The sequence below is a fragment of the Rattus norvegicus genome, chromosome 1, assembly GCF_036323735.1.
Source record: "Rattus norvegicus strain BN/NHsdMcwi chromosome 1, GRCr8, whole genome shotgun sequence".
Lineage (NCBI taxonomy): Eukaryota > Metazoa > Chordata > Mammalia > Rodentia > Muridae > Rattus > Rattus norvegicus.
The window spans coordinates 246,662,391-246,681,722 of NC_086019.1; the positions used below are offsets into that span (position 1 = coordinate 246,662,391).

At 38.9% G+C, this 19,332-nt stretch overlaps 1 protein-coding gene across 4 annotated transcripts in view; it reads left to right on the forward strand.

Annotated features, from left to right (window-relative positions):
- Positions 1-2,269: 2,269 nt before the first annotated feature.
- LOC120093077 (cytochrome P450 2C6) overlaps positions 2,270-19,332 on the forward strand; it is a 38,288-nt gene continuing 21,225 nt past the window's right edge. Inside the window, exons 1-6 of one of the 4 annotated variants that reach the window (XM_039101411.2) lie at positions 2,271-2,468; positions 3,217-3,322; positions 11,495-11,657; positions 11,832-11,981; positions 12,821-12,981; positions 14,052-14,228. In XM_039101411.2, coding sequence (XP_038957339.1) covers positions 3,269-3,322; positions 11,495-11,657; positions 11,832-11,981; positions 12,821-12,981; positions 14,052-14,228 — 705 coding nt within the window. In that variant the 5' untranslated portion in view covers positions 2,271-2,468; positions 3,217-3,268. Of the gene's footprint in view, positions 2,469-3,216; positions 3,323-11,494; positions 11,658-11,831; positions 11,982-12,820; positions 12,982-14,051; positions 14,229-19,332 lie in introns of all 4 variants that reach the window. The other 3 variants (XM_039101413.2, XM_008759615.4, XM_039101415.2) reach the window with 3 other exon arrangements.

The following is a 19,332-nucleotide window of genomic DNA, read 5'->3' on the forward strand; positions in this document are numbered from 1 at the left end:
GAGTTGGAAATTTGATGGGGATTGCATTGAATCTGTTGATTGCTTTTGGCAAAATGGCCATTTTTACTAAATCAATCCTGCCAATCCATGAGCATGAGAGATCTGTCCGTCTTCTGAGATATTCTTTAATTTCTTTCTTCAGAGACTTGAAGTTCTTGTCATACAGATCTTTCACTTGCTTAGTTAACGTCATATCAAGATATTTTATTTATTTATTTGAGACTATCATAAAGGGTGCCATTTCCCTAATTTCTTTCTCAGCCTGTTTATCCTTTGAGTAGAAGGAGTCTACTCATTTGTTTGAGTTAATTTTATCTCTAGACATTTTGTTGAATTTTTTAGCTGGTTAATAGTTCTTTGGTAGAACTTTTGGGGTCACTTTAGTATACTATCATATCATCTGCAAATAGTCATATTTGACTTCTTCCCTTCCAATTTGTATCACTTTGACCTCCTTTCTGTGTCTGATTGCTATGGCTAAAACTTTGCATACTACATTGAATAAATAGGGAGAGAGTGGGCAGTCTCATGTAGTCCCTGATTTTAGTGGAATTGCTTCATATTACTCTTCATTGATTTTAGTGTTACCTACTGTTTTGCTGTGTGTTGCTTTTACTATGCTTAGTTCGGGCCTTGAATTTCTGATCTTTCCAGGGCTTTTGTCATGAAGGGGTGCTGAATTTTGTCAAATGCTTTTTCTGCATGTAATGAAATGATGATGTGGTTCTTATCTTTGAGTTTGTTTATATAGTGGATTACATTGATGGATTTCTGTATATTAAACGATCCCTGCACCCCTGGGATGGAGCTACTTGATCATTATAGATGATCATTTTAATGTGTTCTTGGATTTGGATTGCAAAAATTTATTGTGTATTTGTCAGTCGATATTCATAAGGGAAATTGGTCTGAAGTTCTCTTTCTTTGTTGAGTCTTTGGTTTTGGTTTAAGAGTAGTTGTGGCTTCATAGAAGAAAACTGATAGTGCTCTGTCTGTTTCTATTTTGTGGAATAGTATAGACAGTATTGGTATGATGTCTTCTATGAAGTCTGATAGAATTCTGCACTAGTCTTTTAAATACTTTTTAAAAATTTATTTATTATCTTTATTTAACACTCTAGAATATGTTTCCCTCTGGGTCCACCCTCTGACTGTTCCAATCCCATATCTCCCCCACTTCAACAAACTCCCTATTTCCACGAGGATTTCCCCACCGCCACCCCATCAGACTTCTTAAATCCTTGAGGTTTCTGGTCTCTTGAGGGTTAGGTGCATATTCTCTGACTGAACACGGCCTGAGCAGTCCTCTGCTGTAGATGTGTTGGGAGCCCCATATCAGCTGGTATCTGCTGCCTGGTTGGAGGTTCAGTTTATGAGAGCTCTCGGAGGTCCAGGTTAATTGAGACTGCTGGTCTTCCTAAAGGGTTGCCCTCATCCTCAGCCTCTTCTAGATTTCCCTAATTCAACCACAGGGGCTGGTAGCTTCTGTCCATATGTTGGATATGAATATCTACATCTTTCTCTTTCAGCTGCTTGTTGGGTCTTTCAGAGAGCATTCATGATAGGTCCATTTTTGTGAACACTCCATAGCCTCAGTAATATTGTCAGTCCTTGGGGCCTCTCCTTGAGCTGGATCCCAGTTTGGGACACTGATTTTAATAGAAGAGGAAGTGGGAAAGTTTCTTGAACTCACAGGAAAAGGGGAAATTTCCTAAATTGAACTCTAATTGCTCATACTCTAAGATCAAGAATTGATAAACGGGACCTCGCAAAATTTGAAAGCTTCTGTAAGGCAAAGGACATAGTCAATAGGGAATATCAGCAGCCGACAAATTAAGGAAAATTATTTCACTAACTTGACCTCTGATAGAGGGCTAATATCCAAAATCTATAAAGAACTCAAAAAGCTAACCATCAAAGAACCAAACAACCCAATGAAAAATGGGGTATTAAATATTTATAAAGTTACAGTTATTGAGAATGCTTGTGTAAATGTCTGAGGTAACAAATATTTCAATTATACACACAGTTAAATATACAGTTAAACTTGGGCATGGTGGCTCATGCATATACTTCTAACCTTGGGAAGGTCAAGCAGATAAGTACACAGTTTGAGTTATATCATGAGATGTTTAAGAACGAAGAAGAGCTTATTTTTGTTATTGTCCCTAGGATAAAGTTCATGTAAAAGAAAAAGATCAGCAGGTAGCTGATTAGTCAATTATGCAATATTGATTCAGCAGCCACATGATAAAAGCTCTATGCTTCCTGGCAGAGCTGTGTCAATAAAGAGAAACTCAATGGATCTGGTCATGTTGCTGGTGCTCACTCTCACCTGTCTTATTCTCCTGTCAATCTGGAGACAGAGTTCTGGGAGAGGAAAGCTCCCCCCAGGCCCTATTCCTCTCCCAATTATTGGCAATATCTTTCAGCTAAATGTGAAGAACATCACCCAATCCTTAACCAGTGTAAGTATGCTTATGCTCCTCTTTTACGTTGCAAGGAAAGGTGAATATAACTCTTTTAAAATTTTTTTTCATTTTGAGATTATAATTACATAATTATTATTTTGAGATCATAATATATTCCTCTTTCACTTTTCTCTTTCCAAACCCTCCCATACACTCCTACTTTTCTTTTATACAATCAATGGCCATTCTTTTATTAATTGGTACATGCAAATAGGTATATTTATATACATATATTCATAACTATAGCATATAAAGTCTGTGTAATCTTATTTTCATTTACATTTTCAGGACTTGCCCAAATGGCCTTGTAATTGATTAATGATTGTAAAGTTAGAATCCTGTGAAGGTTCATTTCTATCCCCATGAGAAATTGAAGAAAAAGCAATTTCTATGGTGAATTAGAGAACTTTGGGTCTTTACATATTAAAATAACATTTGGAAAATTGCAAAAACTATGTATACTTCTTTTCTTTATTTTATTGCTCTTTCCATATTTTTTGCTAAGTCTCTGGAAAAGGGTATATGACACCATCCACCAAATCATGCAGCATTTTAAAGATGTGTATTTATTATCTTTTGGCATTGAAGCTCCCTAAATAACTGATGTTTTATTAAAATAAAATATCCATAGATGAGGCAAAACACAGGAAATAAGAGAACTAAACATATTTGATACTATTCAAATTGACTTTTATTCTGTGCCTGGGACCAAGAATGCCTCAGGGTGAAACTGTTCTCTTAACAGATGCCCATGCTTTGTGCAGCTTCGGTACTACACAGTCTCCACACTTGTGGTAATGATAGAATTAACTTTGGGTCCTCACTATGGATTTTCTCTTTTATTCCTGAAGGTAAGCTGCACAGAAAAAGGCTTACAGGTGTTGCTGAAATCGCCATCTGAGCATTGACACTTATTTTAGTATGAGCGAACATGGAATTAGATTGTCCAGGCATCAAGTGATAAAAAAAGAGTGCTTTTAAATGTTGAGTACTTTTACATTTTTTTTTGAGAAAGAATATTTAATTTCAGAAGATAGGTTTGCAAACTCTCCATAATATAAAGTGTGGTTTATTTGACATTATTCTCATTTTGCCTATAGGGTTTTCTTGCTTTGCTTTTTTTTTTATTATTATTAACTTGAGTATTTCTTATATACATTTCAAGTGTTATTCCCTTTCCCGGTTTCCGGGCAAACATCCCCCTCCCTCCTCCCCTTCCTTATGGGTGTCCCCCTCCCAACCCTCCCCCCATTGCCGCCCTCCCCCCATAGTCTAGTTCAGTGGGGGTTCAGTCTTAGCAGGACCCAGGGCTTCCCCTTCCACTGGTGCTCTTACTAGGATATTCATTGCTACCTATGGGGTCAGAGTCCAGGGTCAGTCCATGTATAGTATTTAGGTAGTGGCTTAGTCCCTGGAAGCTCTGGTTGCTTGATATTGTTGTACTTTTGGGGTCTCGAGCCCCTTCAAGCTCTTCCAGTTCTTTCTCTGATTCCTTCAACGGGGGACCTATTCTCAGTTCGGTGGTTTGCTGCTGGCATTCGCCTCTGTATTTGCTGTATTCTGGCTGTGTCTCTCAGGAGCGATCTACATCCGGCTCCTGTCGGTCTGCACTTCTTTGCTTCATCCATCTTGTCCAATTGGGTGGCTGTATATGTATGGGCCACCGGTGGGGCAGGCTCAAAATGGCTGTTCCTTCAGTCTCTGTTTTAATCTTTGCCTCTCCCTTCCCTGCCAAGGGTATTCTTTTTCCTCATTTAAAGAAGGAGTGAAGCATTCACATTTTGATCATCCGTCTTGAATTTCGTTTGTTCTAGGGATCTAGGGTAATTCAAGCATTTGGGCTAATAGCCACTTATCAATGAGTGCATACCATGTATGTCTTTCTGTGATTGGGATAGCTCACTCAGGATGATATTTTCCAGTTCCAACCATTTGCCTACGAATTTCATAAACTCGTTGTTTTTGATAGCTGAGTAATATTCCATTGTGTAGATGTACCACATTTTCTGTATCCATTCCTCTATTGAAGGGCATCTGGGTTCTTTCCATTTTCTGGTTATTATAAATAAGGCTGCGATGAACATAGTGGAGCACGTGTCTCTTTTATATGTTGAGGCATCTTTTGGGTATATGCCCAAGAGAGGTATAGCTGGATCCTCAGGCAGTTCAATGTCCAATTTTCTGAGGAACCTCCAGACTGATTTCCAGAATGGTTTTACCAGTCTGCAATCCCACCAACAATGGAGGAGTATTCCCCTTTCTCCACATCCTCGCCAGCATCTGCTGTCACCTGAGTTTTTGATCTTAGCCATTCTCACTGGTGTGAGGTGAAATCTCAGGGTTGTTTTGATTTGCATTTTCCTTATGACTAAAGATGTTGAACATTTCTTTAGGTGTTTCTCAGCCATTCGGCATTCCTCAGCTGTGAATTCTTTGTTTAGCTCTGAACCCCATTTTTTAATAGGGTTATTTGTTTCCCTGCGGTCTAACTTCTTGAGTTCTTTGTATATTTTGGATATAAGGCCTCTATCTGTTGTAGGATTGGTAAAGATCTTTTCCCAATGTGTTGGTTGCCGTTTTGTCCTAACCACAGTGTCCTTTGCCTTACAGAAGCTTTGCAGTTTTATGAGATCCCATTTGTCGATTCTTGATCTTAGAGCATAAGCCATTGGTGTTTTGTTCAGGAAATTTTTTCTAGTGCCCATGTGTTCCAGATGCTTCCCTAGTTTTTCTTCTATTAGTTTGAGTGTGTCTGGTTTGATGTGGAGGTCCTTGATCCACTTGGACTTAAGCTTTGTACAGGGTGATAAGCATGGATCGATCTGCATTCTTCTACATGTTGACCTCCAGTTGAACCAGCACCATTTGCTGAAAATGGAATCTTTTTTCCATTGGATGGTTTTGGCTCCTTTGTCAAAAATCAAGTGACCATAGGTGTGTGGGTTCATTTCTGGGTCTTCAATTCTATTCCATTGGTCTATCTGTCTGTCTCTGTACCAATACCATGCAGTTTTTATCACTATTGCTCTGTGATACTGCTTGAGTTCAGGGATAGTGATTCCCCCTGAAGTCCTTTTATTGTTGAGGATAGCTTTAGCTATCCTGGGTTTTTTGTTATTCCAGATGAATTTGCAAATTGTTCTGTCTAACTCTTTGAAGAATTGGATTGGTATTTTGATGGGGATTGCATTGAATCTGTAGATTGCTTTTGGTAAAATGGCCATTTTTACTGTATTAATCCTGCCAATCCATGAGCATGGGAGATATTTCCATCTTCTGAGGTCTACTTCAATTTCTTTCCTCAGTGTCTTGAAGTTCTTATTGTACAGATCTTTTACTTGCTTGGTTAAAGTCACACCGAGGTACTTTATATTATTTGGGTCTATTATGAAGGGTGTCGTTTCCCTTATTTCTTTCTTGGCATGTTTCTCTTTTGTATAGAGGAAGGCAACTGATTTATTTGAGTTAATTTTATACCCAGCCACTTTGCTGAGGTTGTTTATCAGCTTTAGTAGTTCTCTGGTGGACCTTTTGGGATCACTTAAATATACTATCATATCATCTGCAAATAGTGATATTTTGACCTCTTCTTTTCCGATCTGTATCCCCTTGATCTCCTTTTGTTGTCTGATTGCTCTGGCTCGAACTTCAAGAACTATATTGAATAAGTAGGGAGAGAGTGGGCAGCCTTGTCTAGTCCCTGATTTTAGTGGGATTGCTTCAAGTTTCTCTCCATTCTTTTAATGTTAGCAACTGGTTTGCTGTATATGGCTTTTACTATGTTTAGGTATGGGCCCTGAATTCCTATTCTTTCCAGGACTTTTATCATGAAGGGGTGTTGAATTTTGTCAAATGCTTTCTCAGCGTCTAATGAAATGATCATGTGGTTCTGATCTTTCAGTTTGTTTATATAATGGATCACGTTGATGGTTTTCCGTATATTAAACCACCCCTGCATGCCTGGGATGAAGCCTACTTGATCATGGTGGATGATTGTTTTGATGTGCTCTTGAATTCGGTTTGCCAAAATTTTATTGAGTATTTTTGCATCGATATTCTTAAGGGAAATTGGTCTGAAGTTCTCTTTCTTTGTTGTGTCTTTGTGTGGTTTAGGTGTAAGAGTCATTGTGGCTTCGTAGAAGGAATTCGGTAGTGCTCCATCTGTTTCAATTTTGTGGAATAGTTTGGATAATATTGGTATGAGGGCTTCTATGAAGGTTTGATAGAATTCTGTACTAATCCCCTCTGGACCTGGGCTCTTTTTGGTTGGGAGACCTTTAATGACTGCTTCTATTTCCTTAGGAGTTATGGGTTGTTTAACTGGTTTATCTGTTCCTGATTTAACTTCGATACCTGGTATCTGTCTAGGAAATTGTCCATTTCCTGAAGATTTTCAAGTTTTGTTGAATATAGGTTTTTATAGTAAGATCTGATGATTTTTTGAATTTTTTCTGAATCTGTAGTTATGTCTCCCTTTTCATTTCTGATTTTGTTAATTTGGACGCACTCTCTGTGTCCTCTCGTTAGTCTGGCTAAGGGTTTATCTATCTTGTTGATTTTCTCAAAGTACCAACTTTTGGTTCTGTTGATTCTTTCTATGATCCTTTTTGTTTCTACTTGGTTGATTTCAGCTCTGAGTTTAATTATTTCCTGCCTTCTACTCCTCCTGGGTGTATTTGCTTCTTTTTGTTCTAGAGCTTTTAGGTGTGCTGTTAAGCTGCTGACATATGCTCTTTCCTGTTTCTTTCTGCAGGCACTCAGCGCTATGAGTTTTCCTCTTAGCACAGCTTTCATTCTTTCCCATAAGTTTGGGTATGTTGTATCTTCATTTTCATTAAATTCTAAAAAGTTTTTAATTTCTTTCTTTATTTCTTCCTTGACCAGGTTATCATTGAGTAGAGCATTGTTCAATTTCCACGTATATGTGGGGATTCTTCCCTTATTGTTATTGAAGACCATTTTTAGGCCGTGGTGGTCCAATAGCACGCATGGGATTATTTCTATCTTTCTTTACCTGTTGAGGCCCGTTTTTTGACCAATTATATGGTCAATTTTGGAGAAAGTACCATGAGGAGCTGAGAAGAAGGTATATCCTTTTGCTTTAGGATAGAATGTTCTATAAATATCCGTTAAGTCCATTTGGCTCATGACTTCTCTTAATCTGTCGATATCACTGTTTAATTTCTGTTTCCATGATCTGTCCATTGATGAGAGTGGGGTGTTGAAATCTCCCACTATTATTGTGTGAGGTGCAATGTGTGCTTTGAGCTTTAGTAAGGTTTCTTTTACGTATGTAGGTGCCCTTGTATATGGGGCATAGATATTTAGGATTGAGAGTTCATCTTGATGGATTTTTCCTTTGATGAATATGAAGTGTCCTTCCTTATCTTTTTTGATGACTTTTAGTTGGAAATTGATTTTATTTGATGTTAGAATGGCTACTCCAGCTTGCTTCTTCTGACCATTTGCTTGGAAAGTTGTTTTCCAGCCTTTCACTCTGAGGTAGTGTCTGTCTTTGTCTCTGAGGTGTGTTTCCTGTAGGCAGCAGAATGCAGGGTCCTCGTTGTGTATCCAGTTTGTTAATCTATGTCTTTTTATTGGGGAGTTGAGGCCATTGATATTGAGGGATATTAAGGAATAGTGATTATTGCTTCCCGTTATATTCATAGTTGGATGTGAGGTTATGTTTGTGTGCTTTCATTCTCTTTGTTTTGTTGCCAAGACGATTAGTTTCTTGCTTCTTCTAGGGTATAGCTTGCCTCCTTATATTGGGCTTTACCATTTATTATCCTTTGTAGTGCTGGATTTGTGGAAAGATATTGTGTAAATTTGGTTTTGTCATGGAATATCTTGGTTTCTCCATCAATGTTAATTGAGAGTTTTGCTGGATACAGTAACCTGGGCTGGCATTTGTGTTCTCTTAGGGTCTGTATAACATCAGTCCAGGATCTTCTGGCCTTCATAGTTTCTGGCGAGAAGTCTGGTGTGATTCTGATAGGTCTCCCTTTATATGTTACTTGACCTTTTTCCCTTACTGCTTTTAATATTCTTTCTTTATTTTGTGCGTTTGGTGTTTTGACAATTCTGTGATGGGAGGTGTTTCTTTTCTGGTCCAATCTATTTGGAGTTCTGTAGGCTTCTTGTATGTCTATGGGTATCTCTTTTTTTAGGTTAGGGAAGTTTTCTTCTATGATTTTGTTGAAGATATTTACTGGTCCTTTGAGCTGGGAGTCTTCACTCTCTTCTATACCTATTATCCTTAGGTTTGATCTTCTCATTGAGTCCTGGATTTCCTGTATGTTTTGGACCAGTAGCTTTTTCCGCTTTACATTATATTTGACAGTTGAGTCAATGATTTCTATGGAATCTTCTGCTCCTGAGATTCTCTCTTCCATCTCTTGTATTCTGTTGGTGAAGCTTGTATCTACAGCTCCTTGTCTCTTCTTTTGGTTTTTTATGTCCAGGGTTGTTTCCATGTGTTCTTTCTTGATTGCTTCTATTTCCATTTTTAATTCCTTCAACTGTTTGATTGTGTTTTCCTGGAATTCTTTCAGGGATTTTTGTGTCTCCTCTCTATGGGCTTCTACTTGTTTATTTATGATTTCCTGGAATTCTTTCAGGGATTTTTGTGTCTCCTCTCTATGGGCTTCTACTTATTTATTTATGTTTTCCTGGAATTCTTTCAGGGATTTTTGCGATTCTTTCAGGCATTTTTGCGATTCCTCTCTGTAGGCTTCTACTTGTTCTCTAAGGGAGTTCTTCACGTCTTTCTTGAAGTCCTCCAGCATCATGATCAAAAATGATTTTGGAACTAGATCTTGCTTTTCTGGTGTGTTTGGATATTCCATGTTTGTTTTGATGGGAGAATTGGGCTCCGATTGTGCCATGTACTCTTGGTTTCTGTTGCTTGGGTTCCTGCGCTTGCCTGTCGCCAACAGATTATCTCTAGTGTTACTTTGTTCTGCTATTTCTGACAGTGGCTAGACTGTCCTATAAGCCTGTGTGTCAGGAGTGCTGTAGACCTGTTTTCCTCTCTTTCAGTCAGTTATGGGGACAGAGTGTTCTGCTTTCCGGCGTGTGGTTTTTCCTCTCTACAGGTCTTCAGCTGTTCCTGTGGGCCTGTGTCTTGAGTTCACCAGGCAGCTTTCTTGCAGCAGAAAAGTTATTCTTACCTGTGGTCCCGAGGCTCAAGTTCGCTCGTGGCGTGCTACCCACGGGCTCTCTGCAGCGGCAGCAACCAGGAAGACCTGTGCCGCCGTTTCCGGGAGCTTCAGTGCACCAGGGTTCCAGATGGTCTTTGGCTTTTTCCTCTGGCGTCCGAGATGTGTGTGAAGAGAGCAGTCTCTTCTGGTTTCCCAGGCTTGTCTGCCTCTCTGAAGGTTCAGCTCTCCCTCCCATGGGATTTGGGTGCAGAGAACTGTTTATCAGGTCTGTTTCCTTCTGGTTCTGGTGGTGTCTCAGGCTCAGGGGTCCTGCCGCTCCTGGGCCCTCCCCCACGGGAGCCCAGAGGCCTTATACAGTTCCTCTTAGGCCAGGGATGTGGGCAGGGGTGAGCAGTGTTGGTGGTCTCTTCCCTTCTGCAGTCTCAGGAGTGCCCACCTGACCAGGCGGTTGGGTCTCTCTCTCACAGGGTCTGGGGGCAGAGAGCTGCTGCGGGCCGGGATCCGCAGGAGTGGGACTTCTGGTAAACACAGAACGTGCCCGGTCCTACAGGAATTCTGCTTCCGTGTGTCCCAAGCTCACCAGGCAGCTTTCTTGCAGCAGAAAAGTTATTCTTACGGTGGTCCCGGGGCTCAAGTTCGCTCGTGGGGTGCTGCCCACGGGCTCTCTGCAGTGGCAGCAACCAGGAAGACCTGTGCCGCCGTTTCCGGGAGCTTCAGTGCACCAGGGTTCCAGATGGTCTTTGGCTTTTTCCTCTGGCGTCCGAGATGTGTGTGCAGAGAGCAGTCTCTTCTGGTTTCCCAGGCTTGTCTGCCTCTCTGAAGGTTCAGCTCTCCCTCCCACGGGATTTGGGTACAGAGAACTGTTTATCCGGTCTGTTTCTTTCAGGTTCCAGAGGTGTCTCAGGCACAGGGGTCCTGCCGCTCCTGGGCCCTCCCCCACGGGAGCCCAGAGGCCTTATACAGTTTCCTCTTGGGCCAGGGATGTGGGCAGGGGTGAGCAGTGTTGGTGGTCTCTTCTGCTCTGCAGCCTCAGGAGTGCCCACCTAACCAGGCGGTTGGGTCTCTCTCTCACCGGGTCTGGGAGCAGAGAGCTGCTGTGGGCCGGGATCCGCGGGTGTGGGACTTCCGCTACATTTTTAAATTAATATTAGTTATTATTATTGTTATTATTATTATGTTATTTACCCCCCCAATTTTGAATATCATCCCCCTTGCATAGTTCTTCCTCATTCTCCTTCTACTTTGTTTCTGAGAAGGTGCCCCTTATTCATCTCCCTTCCCTGGTGTATAAAGTCTCTGTAGTATTAGGCACATCCTTTCCCACTGAAGTCAGACAAGGTAGTCCTCTCCTATATATGTGCCGAAGCCTCAGTTCAGGGTTTGTATTCTCTTTAGTTTGTGATTTAGTCCCTGAAAACTCCCAGTGGCCCAGGTTAGTTAACACTCTGTGGTTTCTTATGGGATTGCTATTCCCTTATGTTCCTTCAATCTTCCCACTCTTTCTTACTCTTCCTACAGTTCGATTTTTGACTGTAAACATCTATAATTTTGTCAATCAGTTGCTCTTTGAGCCTCTCATAGGAAAGTCATACTAGGTTCCTGTCTGCAAGCACAACATTGAATCAGTAACAGTTGCCAGGGTTTGGTGACTGCCCATGGAATGGATCTTTTATTCATGAGCAATTCAGCCCCAAAATGAATTTGGAAAACTTTTGCCTGAAGTACTTACTGAAACACGATCAAGAGACCTGCTGAATATTTTGATGCGGTACTTTATTGTATTCTAAATATCAAGTACCTGGGCCATTGTGACATCACTGAAAAGTGACAAGTACCCATTGGTTGCTTTTCAATTTCCAGTTCTCAAAAGTGTATGGTCCTGTATTTACTCTTTACTTTGGCACGAAGCCCACTGTAATATTGCATGGATATGAAGCAGTAAAAGAAGCCTTGATTGATCATGGGGAGGAGTTTGCTGAAAGAGGAAGCTTCCCAGTAGCTGAAAAAATTAATAAAGACCTTGGTAAGTATGCATTTTTATGAGTGAGCTGGGTAGCATTCACAGTGAGGAAGAAGATAGACAGCAAAGGCCAGACTTGATCCTGGGGCTCAGACTATGTCTCTCTAGGGTTGTGTCTTCTCCAATGCCCTCTTTCTTTCTGAGATCACATTGTAGTTTCTATTCCCATTTGTTTAGGAATTGTTTTTAGCCATGGAAATAGATGGAAAGAAATAAGACGCTTTACCCTCACGACTCTGCGGAATTTGGGCATGGGGAAAAGGAACATTGAGGATCGTGTTCAAGAGGAAGCACGGTGCCTTGTGGAGGAACTGAGGAAAACCAATGGTAAGTAAATTTTTGTGTTTTGAGTTTTCCATCCTGTTAGAGTACAAAGGGTCAAAGGATCTACTGGCATTACTTTACAACAGCTTTTATTTTAATTTTCTAATGAGTTCCATTCTTAGCGTGAACATAACTTATTTATTGCTGATCATTTTAGTACAGAAGAGTTGCTATTGATAATGGTGGTAGTGACATCATCTACATCTATAGATCCCAAACCAGATGATATTTGTTTTCATTTTGTGGGCCTACTTTCATCTCCCCAAATTCACTGATATGGCAATGTGTCTTGAATGCTCGTTTTCATAGTCCTGGTTACTTATGAGTTAAAATATAATTTCATTCCTTGGCTATGTAATAGAATTTCATGATGATTTGAAAAATTATCATAATTTCATTTTATTATATTTTTTATGCTTTAAGAAATTATACATGACAGTATTAATCTTCAAACACAAAGAACTTAATAAAATGACTTGTATAAGTAACCTTGAACTGTTTTCATTAACAACATCTCATTTTTGTTAAGTATATTACATATCTGTCTTCTGTTGTGTAAACTATTTCTCTCTGTATTCGCTGTTTTGGCTTAGGTGATGAACAGATCTTCAATTGCTATGTGAATGCTACTCACCCCTGAAATACCTTTCACAGAACAGTCAAGTTATCTGCTTAAATTATGAAGAAACTTGTCTTTAAGTACTTTCTCCAAAATAAAATGAAGACTGAAAATCTTATTTTAGTGAAGTTTAAAATTTCTCCAGGATTTTATCTATTTACAAAGATAAAGTGCCCTCTTGGTATATTTTAATAACATATTGCAATTGTTTCCCATTCCTCAGGCTCACCCTGTGACCCCACGTTTATCCTGGGCTGTGCTCCTTGCAATGTCATCTGCTCCATTATTTTCCAGAATCGTTTTGATTATAAAGATCAGGATTTTCTTAACTTGATGGAAAAACTCAATGAGAACATGAAGATTTTGAGCAGTCCCTGGACACAGGTGAATAAAATTCATCTCCTCCTGAAAACTTGTGACTATTCTTTCTCTCAGGTCAAATTACAAGGGGACTAATAGTGATGTAATGATACACATGACCTGCCTAGAGTAGTATGGATAGGACCTCTGCAAGGGAGGTCTACATCCTTTGCTTAACCAACAGATAAACAAAGCACAAATGCTAAGATGGCTCAAGCTACTTAGCTTCCTATGTGATGTTATTTTTAGTCATTGACTTTCAGAGAGCTTTTTCTACAAATTAATCCATTGATTTTTAGAAAGATATTCAGTCACTCATAAAAGAATATTCTTGCATTACTCACAAGTTCTTGTACTGTGAAAAGTTAAGACCTACTCATTTCAGTATTTGGCATAATTGCTCAGTGTAGACAGAAAATAATCTGCTAAAGGAAACTTTGGATAATGATACAGGAAGCACTGAAAACATTGGAATGTTTGCTGCTTTATTTTGGATCCTCCCTGACATGGGAACAAGAAGAAATGGTAGCATGAATGGTTGTATGGTGTGTAGGTCACTAATATCGTGACAATCTTTCCATGTGAGGAATTAGCATCTCCTGCTCTCTTTCTATATAGTAGTTATGGACCACAGAGAAGTAAATAAAGGTGTATAATTTTTGTCCAAGCAGCTTTAGAGACCCACACAATTCTATACTTTCACTTCATCTCAGAGATTGGCTGATTGAAAAGCTTTCTGCAGTAAATTATTTACCCTATTTTCTTAACATATACTGGCATCCAGAATGTTTGGATTACATTACTTTATATCATATGATATTTAAACTTTGCAGGTAAAATTGAATTATTACTGAATGTGGAAAAATTCACTATGAACCAGAATTATATGAGCAGGATTTTCTTCCTCAATTCTTCTACTAGCATAGAGTTTATATATAATATTATTATACTAAAATGGAGCAACTCTTTTTCAAGGTGAACCTAAGCCATATATGTAATTATAAATCCCAATGAGAATTGCTAGATTATAGTATGTATGTATTTCTTTACTATCCCTTATGCATTTAATAAATCCTTGGTGTTTTTCCATGTAGTTTTGCAGTTTTTTCCCTGTTTTAATTGATTATTGTCCGGGAAGTCATACGACATTAGCTAAAAATGTGTATCATATTAGAAACTACCTTCTGAAGAAAATAAAAGAGCATCAAGAATCACTGGATGTTACAAATCCCCGGGACTTTATTGATTATTACCTAATTAAGTGGAAGCAGGTAAAGCATTTATATATATTCATTTATTTCATTTTTTCAAGTAAATTCACAGTCACTGAAAACTTATTTGCCAGAGCTTTGAAAAGCCTCAGTTCACTGTCATTTGAAAACCAACTTGAATAGTTATTGAGCCATGAAAGTACAATATAGATTCAGGAACACATAAGGGGAATTGGTTAATCAGAACACATTGACAGTTATTTCACCACAAAAAGTAACATAACTGAGGAAAAAGACAATATGAAGTGCAGCAGAGATGTAAACCGACTCAAATCATGTGATAAAGTATAAGAAATTGTGAATAAATAAGCTTTGTATTTTTTCCACTGCTTTTCCAAATTCATGCCATTATGGGATTTTCATTTATTATTTATTTAGTACATTATGTAAGAAAACTATTCACATATAATTGTCATTTTGTGCCTTAAGCATTTTCTGAAATAGGAAAGAGATTTTAATTTTATTTATTTTAATTTTTGGTTTTGTTTTATTCTTTAATTTTTTTTAGGTTTTTTTTCATCTTTATTAACTTGAGTATTTCTTATTTACATTTCGATTGTTATTCCCCTTCCTGGTTTCTGGGCCAACATCCCACTAACCACTTCCCCTCCCCTTCTCTATGGGTGTGCCCCTCCCCATCCCCCCCATTACCATCCTCCCCCCAACAATCACGATCACTGGGGGTTCAGTCTTGGCAGGACCAAGGGCTTCCCATTCCACTGGTGCTCTTACTAGGCTGGCTATTCATTGGTACCTATGCAGTTGGAGTCCAGGGTCAGTCCATGTATAATCTTTGGGTATTGGCTTAGTCCCTAGAAGCTCTGATTGGTTGGCATTGTTGTTCTTGTGGTCTCAAGCACCTTCAAGCTCTAAAAGTCCTTTCTCTGATTCTTTCAACATTGGTCCCGTTCTCAGTTCAGTGGTGTAATGATGGCATTCACGTACGTATTTGCTGTATTCTGGCTGTATCTCTCAGGAGATCTACATCCGGTTCCTGTCAGCCTGCACTTCTTTGCTTCATCCATCTTACCTAGTTTGGTGGCTGTATATATATGGGCCAAATGTAGGGCAGGCTCTCAAAGAGTGTTCCTTCTGCCTCTGTTCTAAGCTTTGCCTCCCTATTCCCTTCCAAGGATATTCTTGTTCCCCTTTTAAAGGAGTGAAGCATTCACATTTTGGTCATCATTGAGATTCATGTGTTCTTTGCATCTAGGGTAATTTGAGCATTTGGGCAAATAACCACTTATCAATGAGTCCATGTGTGTTTTTATGTGATTGGGTTACCTCACTCAGGAGGATATTCTCCAGTTCCATCCATTTGCCTATGAATTTCATAAAGTCACTGTTTTTGATAGCTGAGTAATATTCCATTGTGTAGATGTACCACATTTTCTGTATTCATTCCTCTGTTGAAGGGCATCTGTGTTCTTTCCAGATTCTGGCTATTATAAATAGGCTGCTATGAACATAGTGGAGCATGTGTCTTTGTTATATGTTGGGGCATTTTTTGGATATATGCCAGAGAGATATAGCTGGGTCCTCAGGTAGTACAATGTCCAATTTTCTGGGGAACCTCCAGACTGGTTTCCAGAATGGTTGTACCAGTCTGCAATCCCGGCAAAAATGGAGGACTGTTCCTCTTTCTCCACATCCTCGCCTGCATTTGCTGTCACCTGAGGTTTTGATCTTAGCCATTCTCACTGTGTAAGGTGGAATCTCAGGGTTGTTTTGATTTGCATTTCCCTTATGACTAAAGATGTTGAATATTTCTTTAGGTGTTTCTCAGCCATTCCGCATTCCTAAGATGTGAAATCTTTGTTTAACTCTGAACCGCATTTTTTAATAGGGTTATTTGCTCCCTGCAGTAGAACTTCTTGAGTTCTTTGTATATATTGGATATAAGGCCTCTATCTGTTGTAGGATTGGTAAAGATCTTTTCCCAATCTGTTGGTTGCCGATTTGTCCTAACCACAGTGTCCTTTGCCTTACAGAAGCTTTGCAGTTTTATGAGATCCCATTTGTCGATTCTTGATCTTAGAGCATAAGCCATTGATGTTTTGTTCAGGAAATTTTTTCCAGTGCCCATGTGTTCCAGGTGCTTCCCTAGTTTTTCTTCTATTAGTTTGAGTGTATCAGGTTTGATGTGGAGGTCCTTGATCCACTTGGACTTAAGCTTTGTACAGGGTGATAAGCATGGATCGATCTGCATTCTTCTACATGTTGACCTCCAGTTGAACCAGCACCATTTGCTGAAAATGCTATCTTTTTTCCATTGAATGGTTTCGGTCCCTTTGTCAAAAATCAGGTGCTCTCAGGTGTGTGGGTTCATTTCTGGGTCTTCAATTCTATTCCACTGGTCTATCTGTCTGTCTCTGTACCAATACCATGCAGTTTTTATCACTATTGCTCTGTAATACTGCTTGAGTTCAGGGATAGTGGTTCCCCAGGAAGTCTTTTTATTGTTGAGGACAGTTTTAGCTATCCTGAGTTTTTGTTATCCAGATGAATTTGAAATTTTTTCTGTCTAACTCTCTGAGGAATTGGATTGGTATTTTGATGGGGATTGCATTTAATCTGTAGATCCCTTTTGTAAACTGGCCATTTTTCTATGTTAATCTTGCCAATCCATAAGCATGGGAGATCTTTCCATCTTCTGAGATCTTCTTCAATTTCTTCCTTCAGAGGCTTGAAGTTCTTATCATACAGATACTTCACTTGCTTGGTTAAAGTCACACCGAGGTACTTTATATTATTTGGGACTATTATATAGGGTGTCATTTCCCTAATTTCTCTCTCGGCTTGTTTCTCTTTTGTGTAGAGGAAGGCTACTGATTTATGTGAGTTAATTTTATTCCCTGCTACTTTGCTGTATGTGTTTATCAGGTTTAGTAGTTCTCTGGTGGAATTTTTGGGATCACTTAAATATACTATCATATCATGTGAAAATAGTGATTTTTGACTTCTTTTCCAATCTGTTTCCATTTCATCTCATTTTGTTTTCTGATTGCTCTGGGTAGAACTTCAAGAAATATATTGAATGAGTAGGGAGAGAGTGGGCAGACTTGACTACTCCCTGATTTTAGTGGGTTGGCTTCACGTTTCTCTCCATTTAGTTTAATATTAGCTACTGGTTTGTTGTGTATGTCTTTAAATATTTTTAGGGATGGGCCTTGAATTCCTATTCTTTCCAGGACCTTTATCATGAAGGGGTGTTGAATTTTGTCAAATGCTTTCTCAGCATCTAATGAAATGATCATGTGGTTTTGTTCTTTCAGTTTGTTTATATAATGGATCACCTTGATGGTTCTCCATATATTAAACCATCCCTGCATGCGTGGGATGAAGCCTACTTGATCACGGTGGATGATTGTTTTGATGTGCTCTTGGATTCGGTTTGCCAGAATTTTATTGAGTATTTTTGCATCGATATTCTTAAGGGAAATTGGTCTGAAGTTCTCTTTCTTTGTTGGGTCTTTGTGTCATTTAGCTGAAAGGGTAATTTTGGCTTCATAGAAGGAATTCGGTAGCACTCCATCTGTTTCAATTTTGTGGAATAGTTTAGATAGTATTGGTATGAGGTCTCCTATGAAATGTCTGATAGAATTCTGTACTGAACCCGCCTGGACCTGTTCTCTTTTTGGTTTGGATACCTTTAATCACTGCTTTTATTTCGTTAGGAGTTGTGGGGTTGTTTAAATGGTTTATTTGTTCCTGATTTAACTTCGGTACCTGGTTTCTGTCTAGGAAATTGTCCATTTCCTTCAGAATTTCATGTTTTGTTGAATATTGCTTTTTGTAGTAGTATCTGATGATTTTTTGAATTCCTCTGATACTGTAGTTATGTCTCCCTTTTCATTTCTCATTTTGTTAATTTGGACACAGTCTCTGTGTCCTCTCATTAGTCTGGCTAAGGGTTTTTGTATCTTGTTGATTTTCTCAGAGAACCAACTTTTAGTTCTGTTGATTCTTTGTATGGTCCTTTTTGTTTCTACTTGGTTGATTTCACCTCTGAGTTTGATTATTTCCTGCCTTCTACTCCTCCTGGGTGTATTTCCTTCTTTTTGTTCTAGCGCTTTTAGATGTGCTGCCAAGCTGCTTATATATACTCTCTCTTGTTTCTTTCTGCACTCAGATCTATGAGTGTTCATCTTAGCACATCTTTCATTGTGTCTCATAAGTTTGTGTATGATGTACCTTCATTTTCATTAAATTCAGAAGTTCATTAATTTCTTTCTTTATTTCTTCTTTGACCAGGTTATCATTGACTAGAGCATTGTTCAACTTCCATTCTTCTCTTATTGTTATTGAAGACCAGCTTTAGCCTGTGATGTTCTGATAGGACACATGTGATTATTTTTATCTTTCTGTATCTGTTGAGGCCTGTTTTATGACTGATTATATGGTCAATTTTGGAGAAAGTTCCAGGGGTGGTGAAAGGATAGAATTTTGCTGTAGGATAGAATGTTCTATAAATATCTGTTAAGTCCATTTGGTTCATGATTTCTCTTAGTCTGTCTATGTCTCTGTTTAATTTCTGTTTCCATGATCTGTCCATTGATGAGAGTGGGGTGTTGAAATCTCCTACTATTATTGTGTGAGTTGCAATGTGTGCTTTGAGCTTTAGTAAGGTTTCTTTTATGTATGCAGGTGCCCTTGTGTTCGTAGCAGAGACATTTAGAATTGAGAGTTCATCTTGGTGGATTTTTCCTTTGATGAATATGAAGTGTCCTTCCTTATCTTGTTTGATGACTTTTCGTTGAAAATTGATTTTATTTGATATTAGAATGTCTATTCCAGCTTGCTTCTTCAGACCATTTGCTTGGAAAGTTTTTTTCCAGCCTTTCCCTCTGAGGTAATGTCTTTCTTTTCCTCTGAGGTGTGTTTCCTGTAGGCAGCAGAATGCAGGGTCCTCATTGTGTATCCAGTTTGTTAATCTATGTCTTTTTATTGGGGAGTTGAGTCCATTGATGTTAAGAGGTATTAAGGCATAGTGATTGGTGCTTCCTGTTATTTTCGTGTTTGGATGTGAGATTATGTTTGTGTGCTTTTCTTCTCTTTGTTTTGTTGCCAAGACAATTAGTTTCTCAGTTTTTCTAGGGTATAC